Here is a 12,847-nt window from a genome sequence, read left to right on the forward strand (position 1 = left end):
TTTTATCCCCAATTGATGATGAAGAGTAAAACGATTTCTGAAGAATAAGAGAAGTTGACAAAAAAAGAAGAAAAAGAAAAAAAAAACGACGTAGTATTCTGTTTTTATCAACCCAAACTAAACGTCTCTCCACCTATCATAAACCAAGTTAACGCTTAAATAACACCGTTACGGTTTTAGGAGAATTAGTTTAAAATCGGTAGTTTGTGCATGTAATTAAAAAAATAGTGATTTTTGGCATGGCTTAAAAATTTGTGTGTGAAATAGCCGGAAATAACTAGTTCATAGGGGAATAAGTCATTTTTCCATTGTTCATGTGGTTTTTGGCATGGCTTAAAAGTTCATGTGTAAAAAAGCCGGGAACGACTAGTTCATAAGGGAATAAGTCATTTTCCCGAAAACTATCTCCATATCTCTCGTCACTATTTTTACTTTTATATTTTTCTATTTTATACTGGTAAGAACTTGGTATAAAACTCAGATGCCCTAATTAAGTTTTATCTTTTCTTAACATTTAGCTTTTATGGACTACAAGTCTACAATCATGTAAAGAACAAAACGGAACATCTTTTGTTGAAAGGTGGATATAGCTGAATGTCGTTTCCTCTTTTCTTAACATTTAGACCAAAGAAGAACAAAATGAACATAAAACAGAATCAACAATAGAAACAGAAGAATATAAAATTATATGAAGACAAATCGATATCTCAGCTTCTAGCTTCATTCCACACTTGATTGTGAAGCTGTTCCCACCTTTCAGGGGACACTGATTTTCAAAACTTGAGAAAAGCAACATGTCCAGAAATTCATAATATTTACACATGTTTTAGAACAACCATTGTCTGACTCTTTTTAATACTCACTAATGTAACTAATCACACAATACGCACTTGGATGCATATGCATGCAAGAATCTCTCACTAAATTGATTTTTTTTTACTTGTTTTTTTTGGGTCGAATACTCACTAGGTTGATAACTCGTAATCATAATATCTATAATGAACGCTAAAACTCAAGTGACTGATATATGACAGAGTGATAGAACTATAGCCGGCCCTATGCTATAGTCTTTTAGAATTGAAAAGGCTGGACACACAAAAAAACAAAAAAAAGTAGCAACTCATGTATAAAGCGATGAAATTGAGAAGAGAATCTTCTTTTAAGAAAGACATGCAGCGTACAATGATTAGAATAATAAAACTCTTAAAAGAAACTGAAAAGGAAAATTACGAAAAAGAAATATTATAAATGCAAAAGCACGACAGCTAAAGTTACAATATTGGCTCTCATAACATCTAACAAAATTATCATCTTTAATTCAATCTTGCTCCTCTTTCTCCCTTTCCATTGATTGAAGCGGTGCCTGAAAAAAATATCAAATTTGAAAAGAAAGAAAAAAACACATTTAAATAAACCTTAGTGGTGGTGAAAAAAAAAAAAAAAAAAACCTTAGTTTCCGGTCTTGGTCTTACTTATCAAACAATATAGTATATTCAATATAGAAAATTGAATTATTACCCAAGAGATTGGAAACAATGCTACTTCAAAGGCATTATTGTGTAACTTAGAAAGAGGTTCTCATGTTGAAGTCCCTTGGTGCATTGCATCTGAAGCACTCCATTCTGCTTGCAAAGTTATGCTCATTGCAACCAAGCCTGTATTTCCAATAATTAAAATATCTATCAGTTGCTGACAAAAAATAAATATCTATCGGTTAAACTTTGACATGAATAATTTACGTGTAAAACGATGTATTATATCACCGGTATAATTATCTAAAATATTTTGATTTGGTACCTAGTGCAAATCCAGTCACCGGATTTCCAGCTGGAGCGGCCACCGTTGCCGGAGACTCTAGACCGCATAACGTCAGCGTCAAACATGACCGGACCGCCTACGCCACCGCCGCCGCCCCCACCGAGGGATTCGTCCTTGAAAGTACCGCATTTGAAGCAGGTGGAGCGGCTGGCAAAGTTATGTGTCCCGCAGTTTCCAACTGTGCAATACCAGTCACCTGGACGAACGTCGGAGCCCGTGGTGAATCCAAAAGCAGACATACCTCTGCCGCCGAAATCACCAAAGTCTAAGCCACCGACTCCACCTGCACCCAAACGGGAGTCACCGCATCGCTGGCAAGAATCACGGCGCTGGAAGTTGAGGTGGGTGCATGATCTACAGTTCCAGTCTCCGGGTCTGCTCATCTTTGATAGATTATTGTATGCGTGCGCTTACGTTTATTTCTGTTACATGCACATAAAAACATTACTACAAAAAAAGAGAGATGCAACTAAATCTGAATATTCTTATTAGACAATTCCATATTCGAAAGAAAACAAAAAGATGCTAAGTACCATGCAACTAATGAAAATGAATTTCTTATGTACTGAACTCTTGTTTTCTTTAAAAGTTGGGACAAAGAAATCAATTGTGTGGTTAAAGACTATATATATAGGTAGAAATTAATAGTGGATATGTATTATATGTTTTTCTTATTATATTCATTACATATAACGTATTATTTTCCAACTAGTTCTGGACTTAGCTATATATTTGTGAGATCAATATATAATTTAATCAAATAGTTACGAAATAATAAAAATAGACTGACCTTGATGAACTTGGAAGCTATCTTATTATGTGTTTAGTGAAAGAAAACAAGACACGAGGCTTTGAGAGGGGATGTGAAGTGGATGTTCTTAAATAGAACACAGAAGAACAACTGGTGTCTCGTTTAAGAAAAATAAAATTTAACTAAATAATAATAACTTTTTCGTTTTCTTCACCTCAATTGTAAACTTTAGCAAAAGGAGAGAAACAAAAAAAGAGAATATATAAATTAATTAAGTGAAATTTCGGCTGATATTCTGAAGCCCTGAAATTTTAAAATATGGAAAAATTTGCTTTGGCCATGGCTTTGAATGTTTTGTATATGTGACATATTTAAATTGATGCATGAACATAGAGGCTATAGCTATGCCCTATGTTATGGCTGTTTTCGTTTATTCAAGATTAAAAACTCAACAAATAGATTTTTCATTTGATATGCCCCCCCCCCCCCCCCCCCCCCCCCTCTTTCTTTTAGTCTCTTCTCATTTTTATCGTCTCTTATTCGCTTCATTTCCACATGATAGTTATATTTTAGTTAGAATTTTGATATAATCAATCATAAAATAAATATGCTTTGGTGAGAATCTTGGGTCAAAGCATGCATAATGCAATTTTAAGTAATTAAGAGTGACAAGAAGCCACCAAACAGCTTAAGGAGCCCACACCCAACTAAAAGAAAGAGATCTTGTTAACCTCTTGCTCTACACCAAAGTTCTTTGACTGGAACCTTTTTGGACCCTCTATCTCTAATGCAATTGATAACTATGTTTTTTAATTTTATGATTATATGCTTCAACACCAAGGAAGCTCATCATTTAGTTGCCTATGAACAATACTATTTAATTTAAGTAGCTAGCTAGGCGACGTTCCTTTCCTATCATAATTTTGGTTTCCTTAAATAAACTGTAATTAATAACATCTACAATTTAAAATCATATATATATCAAAATATGCCACGAAAATTCTTTGTTCTTAACATACTTTGGAAAATATTAACATTGGTAGATAACGAAATAAGCAGATAAATAAATTGTCGAATACCGTTTTTGTGTGGTATCCCGAGCTTTGATTTTTAAAAGATTGAATGTCGCGGAACATGGTTAGATTTTACAACAGAATGACCCATGGCACCTTGTATATATTCATTTTACATCTTTTTGTACATGTAAAGTACTATTATTATGAAGTACCCTATGCTTGTGATAGGTTAAGTTGCTATATACGTATAAATAACATTATAACCCAGATGTGTCAAATTCACATCTAAATATACAAAAACATATACATTTCTTGAAATATAGTCATATAGATCGTGTGAGATATCAACTTCTAAGGTCTCAGTTAGAAACAAAATGCTAAATGAAATGAAATCAGATAAAGGTGTACACATATATAAAGAGATGCTATTGAATAGAGAATCGATTCGGTATCTTGTACGTGGTATATAAGCTTTTGGTTGATATAGAAAAGGTGGCTTAATCTCTCAATTACATTGTGGTAAGTCTCTTTCATTTATACTTTAGGAGGCAACTGAATCGACATCCAAGACACGAATAAAAATCTATGTTACTTTTGAATTTTGAATATTCACTATCTTTGTGCTTCTTTACTTTTGATAGCATTTTATAATACAAGTTCTCCTTTGCTTAGCGGCAACGTAACAATATCTGTGAATTTCCTAAAACAGAATGATCAATGTAATAATGGATTTTGATAAGATGCACTCATGTACATTGCATGCAAAGATTTGCCGTATGTATCCAATGTACATACTCTTTCTTTGTTTGACTTCAAATATGTATAATTAATCGTCTAAAGGAATATAACTGAAACTTATAAGTACTTCGAATTATATGTTAATCAAGAAGAAGGGACCTTATAGTTTAGAAATTGTGATATATGTTTTTTGTTTCACCTTATAGTTTAAAGATATAATATTGAAGCAGTATTTCGCATCATTTGCGATGGATAATAATTAAATAACAAATATATTAATCTATAATTTCGTTTATTTTTGTTCGACCACCCTTTGTTCTAGCTCATTGATTAAATTTGTAATATTTGGGTCATGTTCATAGATTATAGATTAGATGTCTGTCCTAAAAAGATCAAAATATCAAACTGTGGACAAGAGTGGATTGGATAGAAATGAGAAAACCAAACAAATATAATAATGTAAAATTACAATATAATTATGGGTCAAAAAACATAAAAAGAGGGGAAAAGAAAAGATAAAGGGAAAATCAAAAGGGATGAAGCAAAATAGTGAGTTTCAATAAAGATAAATTTGGGTGATGGTGATGGAATAATCCTTCGATGTTTTCGTTTTGACCGTCTTTTCCTTTATTTCTCACTTTAATTTCCCTTTATATCTCTCGCTGTTTATTCCTATATTTATTTTTAACATTAACTAAAACAAAGGAAAATTAGACAATCTTCCAAATACAAATTAATTTGTTCTGTAATAATTAGCCAGGTAAAAAGAGGGGAAGCTGCTAATTAATATCTGGAGTCCATTCTCTTGGAGAAGAGTAAAGTAGGTAACAAAAAAGGAACTGAGCTGATTCGATTCTCTTTGGGACTCCCATCCATGCATCACCTCTCACCCTCTTTCATTTTTACTTTTGATTTTCTAATTTACACATTAACAATTATTTTAAAACTGTAAGAACAATGAATGATAAAACCTTTATTATATGCCCTCGGACGTCCAAATATATTTTTAAAGAACTTAGAAAAGTTTCATTCAATATGATTTTGAAAACAGAAAAATGTATTACATTTTACAAACTCTATGGCTAACATACGCGAATTACCTTACAGAATGTAAGTGGGATGCCTCACTATGGTCGTTTATGGACAATATACCCTTGAGACATATTCTTCATTTGTTTCATGGTCACGTTTCATTCGATCATGTTTTGCATGACTATTATTAGTTCTCATCACAGTAAAAGCTGAAGATTCGTATAGAACAGTAGAACCCCAAAAGAAATCGTATAGATAAACTGTTACTTTCTGAAAAAAAAAAACCCGTTAAAAAATGATTTTGCATTTAAGAATCACTAAAAATCAATCTTAGATCTAATTTAGATAAACGGTAAATTGTGTGGTTTATAAGAATATCAGCAATGATAAAAAGTGAAAACAATACGAATTTCTCAATTGTTGTGTATTTTATTTATTTAATATATATATTTTTAAACTATTAAACCATTGATTATGGCACTACAAGAAAACAAAAGTTTTACGACAGCGGTATTCCTCGTGAATTCGTCGTAAAAGAAGGTTTACGAGGAATTATCGAGAAAACATGTTTCGTCGTTACTCGTTCGTCGTAACGCATATTTCCTCGCCAATTCGTCGTAACTTAGCGAGGAAAAGGTTTCGTCGTAAAGACGAAGTAATATATTTCGTCGTAAAGACCACGTAAAAATTCCTCGTAAATACCTCAAAAGCATTTTCTCGTAAACTACACGTATTTATCTCAAAAGTAATTCCTCATAAAGTACACGTAAATACGTTGAAAATAATACCTCGTAAAGTACTCATTAATTCTTCCTCGTTATTTCCTCGTACACTTTCCACGCAAATAAGTCGTAAAGTAGCTACGAATTCACTTCGTTTTATTATTTTACAAAATTTAAAAATATAATTAAAAAAATATTAAAATTATTTAATTTATTAATAAAATTAAAATTTAAAAACAAAATCAATACAAAAATATTTTATATATAAATAAGTTTTGAATTTATAAATACAACAAACCGAAAAAAGAACTAAGAGTCGTTCATCGCCCGGTAGAATTCATCACTCCTCCTCTCTACATCTGCCTCGGCATGTGTGTCGGATGATGACTCGCCTAGAACGAGATTTTGTCGTCGCATGTTCCTCAACAAGGACTCTCATTCCGGATTTGTGGCCGCTATAACGTCCAAGAAGCCATCGACTCCACCCATACGAGCTGTGAACGCAGATCGCGTCGAGTCCAACTCGTTATGCAGCTGATCGGATTTTCTACGCAGCTGAGTGACTTCATCTTCCTGTGTCTGACCATAAGACGATGTCGCTCTCGGAACATCGTTGACGGAACCAATCCCCAACGTACGTCCATTTTTCTTAAGGACAACCTTAAAAACAAAAAATAAATATTGTTAGTAAAAATTTAAAGTTAAATTAAATAAATAATAAAAAATTAATTTTTTAAAAAATTTACCTCCTCGTAAATTTTATCCACTTCAAGTGTGGATAAGGTGACGGGTAATCCGTCGGTGGACTGCTGGGTCAGCTGGGTCTGGCGGTCGTCAACCTGAGCAACCAAGACGTTGAAGATTTGCTCGGACTTGCCATATAGAAATTGGGCCGCCTTATTCTTGTGGGTCCTCTCGTAAAGTTGCATAAGAGACGAGAGTTGTCCCGTCTCTTTGGCCTAAAAAACATTTAAGAAAGTTAGAATATACAAATTATATATATATATATATATATATATATATATATATTAAAAAATTAATTAAATAAAATATTTAATTACCATTTCCAAACAGACACCGGCGTGAGATTTTTGGCCCGTAGAGTGAAGCATCGGCCCGTGGCCGTGGTCATCCACTGTGTTACGGGAGGCAGAGAAAGACTGGGCGATTCTAATGGACTCAGGATCCCGCCAATAACGGATGAGGCCATCCCACACATCCGTGGTGAGCTCAGTGGGTTTGCCACGCTCATATCCCTTCACGATCCAGTCACCCTTCCAGTTGGAGACCGTGTCCAACAAGCGAACTTTCGCCTTCGCGTAAAACGCTTTCCTCACCCTCTCATTGACCTCCATGGACCAATGATATTTTTGCTGTAAAAAAAAATTAAATTAATAATTAGTTAAAAAAATATATATATATAAATCATGAAAAAATTAAAGTATATATAATTAATGAAGTAACTTACAGCGTAAATTTTGAACCACGTCTTTCTGACGTAGATCGGCGTCTTTTTCCAGTTCGGATGTGGCATGGAGAAGTAACTTTTCATCATCGGCGTCAACCCCAAACCTGAAAAAAACAAATTTAAAGTATAAATTATTTATTAATGTTATAAAAATTTTTTAAAAGAAGTAAAAAAAAATAATTAATGTAACATACCACAAAGTTTCGTCCGGCCGGTCGGGGTCTATGACTGGTAAACTTTCTCTGCCTGGCTGACTGAGAATGTCCTCGACAGTGTACTGCGAGTAAGGAGCACTCGGAGGCACCATCAAATCGGGATGAATCTCGGCGGGCATCGGAGGAGGCATAGGAGGAGATATCGTCGGAGGAGCCATCGGAGGAGGCACATGAGGAACCGATGGTGCACTAGAAGAAGGCTGAGTCTCGGGGACAGTCTCCGGACCCGAAGAACCGGGAGCTGAAGAAGAACCGGGAGCTGAAGAAGACGACGGGTCTAAACGACTACCAGACTCACCGAACATCTGTCTGTAATGGGGAGTAAGTCTGTTCTTTCGAATCGTCTGGAAAAAAAAATTAATTTTTAAAATTAACATCAACAGTAATTAACAAATTCTATAAATCTAGCTAAATTCCCTACATTAACTACCTAATCAACACTAATTAACATAAAATCAGTAAACCTATCTAAATTCCCTACACTAACCACCTAACCTACCCTAAACTAATCAAATTAGAGAGGAAATAGAGAGAGAACGTACCATAGCTACGAAAGAGAGAGGAAGTGGAGAGGAAATGGGAGAGCGAGCTCGCGTGTTTATATAAGAAATTAGTTATCGTCGTAATTTTCTCGTAACTTTACGAGGAACTAGCGAGGTCCGCGTTGTTTTATACGAGGAATTAGCGAGGCTGGCGTTTTGTTTCCTCGTAACTTCCTCGTTGTGTAACGAGGGATTAGCGAGGCCCGCGTTTTTATTTACGACGTCTTTACGACGAATTGTGCTTACGTGGAATTAACGAGGAATTAGCGAGGCCCGCGGTTTCTATAAATATACACCAGTTTGCTTCTCAAATCAAAGATAAACTCTGCAAATCAGAGATAATTACTCACAAGTTTGCTTCTCAAATTAGAAAGATTTGAAAATAAAAGAAGAGGAGAAAGATACGGGAACACATGTGGGCGGAGACAAGGCTAGACTTACGTAGGTCCCGCCTTGTTTCTTCTCTCCTATAATTCCGGTATCTTTCTTCTCTTTCTTTTTTTTCCTTCTTTTTTATTGGTCGCTCATGTACGAGGAAATAGCAAGACCGGTGTTATTATTTACGAGGAATTAGCGAGGCCCACGTTCTTTTCGTCGTTATTTCCTCGTTTACGAGGAATATGTTTAAATCCCTAAAATCCGAAACCCCAAACCTCATCTTCCCTAAACCCCATCTTCCTTATCTTCTACTTCATATATTCCAAACCCCATCATCCCTTTAACCTCAATCTATTCTTTCCATTCCAAACCTCAAATTCTAAAACCACAATTTCAATCTCAATCTCTTATTTCTAATACAAACTCCCATTACCTTACACAAAGTCAAATTATATAAATAGTTTTCATGATTAAATTCATCAAATCACATGCATTAAGTTTGAAAATTAATCTTATTAAAAACAAATACATCAATCGGATACATTGATATTCTCGTCATCACTAGAAACATCATCATTTTCATTAAACTCGTCTTCAACAGCTTCGTCTGTGGCATCGTCGGTAAGATCTTCTTACTCATGATTATGCGGATCAATGAGAAGGATGTCATCAATTTCTTGTTCAGGTTCCTTGACTTCATTTATCTGTTCTTCTTGCAATGGTGGTTCTTCTCCACTGATGATTCGTCCTCGAGGTGTAACTTTGATCACGGGTAACCAATTTATTCCTGATTCTCTCATCCGAGGGTATGGAAGGAAGCTAATTTGTTCTGCTTGTGAAGCTAAGACGAAAGGCTCGAATTTGTTGTACCTGGATAAAATAAAGAAAACATATAAATAAATTTATTTTCCTAGCTCATGTATGGCAAAAAAAGAATTTATTGTACCTTCGTCCACCATTGACATCAACTACACCGAATTTGTTAAACCGAACACCTCTCTTGACGACGGGGTCAAACCATTCACATTTGAAGAGGACGCATTTAAACTTCAATATTCTGGGAATTCGACTTCAATAATCTCCGTCAAGATCCCGTAGAAATCTGTTTCCCCTTTTACACATATTCCATAGTTACTGGTCGCCCGCTGTCTACCATACTGATATGTGTGAATAGTATAGCCTCGTATGAAATACATTTGTGATGTGGTGACCTTTACAAGTGGAGATTGAATTACTTCGTGTAACCACTTAGGATAATCTGCATCGTCGTCATAATCAACATGCGAAAATAAAGAGAACGTTGAAAATATAGATCATGTATGAAAAAGAGTTTGATCGACCCGAAAAAATTAAGAGTTTGAGTTAATACTTGATTCTTCAACCACTTAATAAAGTGTTGATCTTTCTTTTTGTCTACGTCACTTGTGGAAATACCTGTGAATGTTTCTTCGACTTGAGAAACAAATAGGCTGTAAAATCATATTTTATATTAATTAATCTTTGGCAATTATACAATTTATACTTATAGGTGTTTACAAGTGTCCATATATCTTACCTTTCAAAATAATGCATCAATGGATCCTCACAATTGAGAAGAATATAGGTGTGTGCATTATGAGCGACTTCTTCATTCGACCGCCAAACATTTTTTAATTTCCCACTGAGTCGCCCAATCTGGCTAAAGATGTCTGGAACACCAGCAACTGCATATGTTGGCGCGACACCACCATCATCATATCTTCTTGGAGTTTTTTTTTTCCGAGTACGTACTTTTGACGAAAAGTAGTACGATGTGAAGTGAGAAATTTCTTCCGTCAAACTTCCAGCAATTATAGAACCTTCAACTTTTGCAAGGTTCTTTGCTTTTTCCTTCAAATATTTCATTGCTCGCTCATACTGATACATCCATCCGTAATGTACATGTCCACGAAGCAATGCCTCATATGGGAGGTGGACAGCTAGATGCTCCATGACGTCAAAAAATCCCGGAGAAAATATCTTCTCCAAGTTGCACAATAAGATGAGAATGTTCTGCTGAAGCTGTTCCACGACTTCTTCTTTAAGAGTGTGTGTGCTCAGATCCCTGAAAAATGTTCAAATGCCTTGTATATTCCAAAAACAATTAAACACATTATATTAGTCATATATCATTGCAAACTAAACCATTATAAAATTACTGCGTTATAATATACTACCTGCAAGTGTTTCATGTACGTTTGTTGGAAGTAGCTCTGAAAATGCAAAGGGAAGTAGTCGTTGCATAAAGACATGACAATCATGACTCTTCATCCCGGAGAACTTTTGACCCTTTTCAACAAATCTAGAGAGATTTGAAACATACCCATCGGGGAACTTCACTTCTGATGCAACCCAATTGAACAACACCGACTTTTTTTCTGAAGACAATCTAAATATCGGAACGAGAACTTGTCCATTGCTTTTTATATGTAATTCACTTCTTGAGCAAATATCCGGCAAGTCCAACCTCGATTTTATGTTGTCTTTTGTCTTCCCTGGGACATTCAATATTGTATTCATGATGTTCTCAAAGAAATTCTTCTCTATATGCATCACGTCGAGGTTGTGACGCAGAAGAAGATCCTTCCAATATGGCAACTCCCAAAATATATTCTTCTTATGCCAGTTGTGATGAACACCGTAAGAATCATGCATATTACGAGGGACATGCCAATTACCACCACAACGAACTGTTTCGTTAGCTCCGTAGTAGTCGATTTGCACTTCAATTTGTTCTCCAGTTAGATATGGAGGAGGAGTGTCTCTCACAACCCTTTTGTGCCTAAACAAATTCTTGTTTCTTCGGTACGGATGGCCAATGGGAAGAAATCAACGGTGACAATCGAAACAACTTGTCTTCCTACCATTCTTCAGTTGAAACGCATATGTCGTTCCATTACAATATGGACAAGCTAATCTCCCATGTGTAGTCCATCCAGACAACATCCCATAGGCAGGAAAGTCACTTATGGTCCACAAAAGCATCGCCCGCATCGTAAAATTCGTCTTCGTTGAGCAGTCATACGTCCTCACCCCTGTAGACCACAAATCCTTCAACTCTTCTATCAGTGGTTGTAGGAAAACATCCAGAGACCTTTTTGGATGGTTCGGACCAGGTATTAATATGGTCAAGAATAGCAACTCCCGTTGCATGCACATCTCCGGTGGCAGGTTGTATGGCATAAGAAAGACTGGCCACAATGAATATTGTCTCCCTGACATTCTGAAAGGACTAAATCCATCTGTGCATAATCCGAGATACACATTCTAGCTATTGCTAGCGAAATCCGGATGTACTTTGTTAAAATATTTCCAGGCTCTTGCATCTGATGGATGAGTCATCTCACCATCCGTCTGGGTATGCTTGGCATGCTATCTCATCTTTTCAGCAGTCTGCTCTGATTGGTACAATCTTTTCAATCTGTCTGTAATTGGTAGGTACCACATCCTTTGGTACGGTACCCTATTACGTCCCCGTCCTTGCGGCTTGAATCGTGGCTTCTTGCAGAATCGACATTCTTCTAACTTCTCATCATCTCCCCAGTAGATCATGCAGTTGTCGATGCAAACATCTATCATCTCCGAAGGTAACCCAAGACTATAAACCAATTTCTGAATCTCATAATAAGAATCAGCAGACACATTGTCTTCCGGCAAATACTCTTTAAACAAGTCTGTCCATTCACTCATGCAACTTTCAGGTATATTGTGATCAGTTTTAATATTCATCATTCTAGCAGCCAACGACAATTTAGAGAGACCTTCTCTACAACCACTGTAAAGTGGCTGATTCGCGCATTTAACATTTCATAAAACTTTTTTGCATCTATATTAGGTTCTTCATCTTCATCATGAGCTACGAATGCATCAGCTACCATTTCATGAACCCTATCATAATCTACCATCTGTTCTTTCTGATGGTAACTATGTTCATTATGCAACTGATGATCAACCGGTTCTTCCTGAAAATTGCTATTACTACTACTAGCTTCATTCTGATCATAATTATAACTTTCTCCATGTTGAAACCAGATAAAGCAATTTGGCGTGAAACCTCTATTTATTAAATGCTTCCAAGCATTTTCACGATTTGCCAATTTCGAATTGTTGCATTTCCGACAAGGACAGAACATCTTACCACTTTCTTGG

At 35.6% G+C, this 12,847-nt stretch overlaps 1 protein-coding gene across 2 annotated transcripts; it reads right to left on the reverse strand.

Moving 5' to 3' along the window:
- Positions 1-1,140: 1,140 nt before the first annotated feature.
- LOC106387497 (transcription initiation factor TFIID subunit 15b-like) lies at positions 1,141-2,868 on the reverse strand. 2 transcript variants are annotated; one of them, XM_013827358.3, is made up of 4 exons: positions 2,609-2,868; positions 1,798-2,240; positions 1,519-1,655; positions 1,141-1,363 (listed from the first exon to the last, which is right to left on the reverse strand). In XM_013827358.3, the coding sequence occupies exons 2-3, from the start codon at positions 2,199-2,201 to the stop codon at positions 1,565-1,567; spliced, it is 495 nt and encodes a 164-aa protein (XP_013682812.2). In that variant the 5' UTR covers positions 2,202-2,240; positions 2,609-2,868; the 3' UTR covers positions 1,141-1,363; positions 1,519-1,564. The 2 variants fall into 2 exon arrangements, with proteins under 2 accessions (XP_013682812.2, XP_048600838.1); XM_048744881.1 differs by lacking the exon at positions 2,609-2,868 and adding an exon at positions 2,352-2,480.
- Between the last annotated feature and the right edge of the window lie 9,979 nt (positions 2,869-12,847).

This window comes from Brassica napus, chromosome C1, assembly GCF_020379485.1.
Source record: "Brassica napus cultivar Da-Ae chromosome C1, Da-Ae, whole genome shotgun sequence".
In the NCBI taxonomy this organism is placed as follows: domain Eukaryota; kingdom Viridiplantae; phylum Streptophyta; class Magnoliopsida; order Brassicales; family Brassicaceae; genus Brassica; species Brassica napus.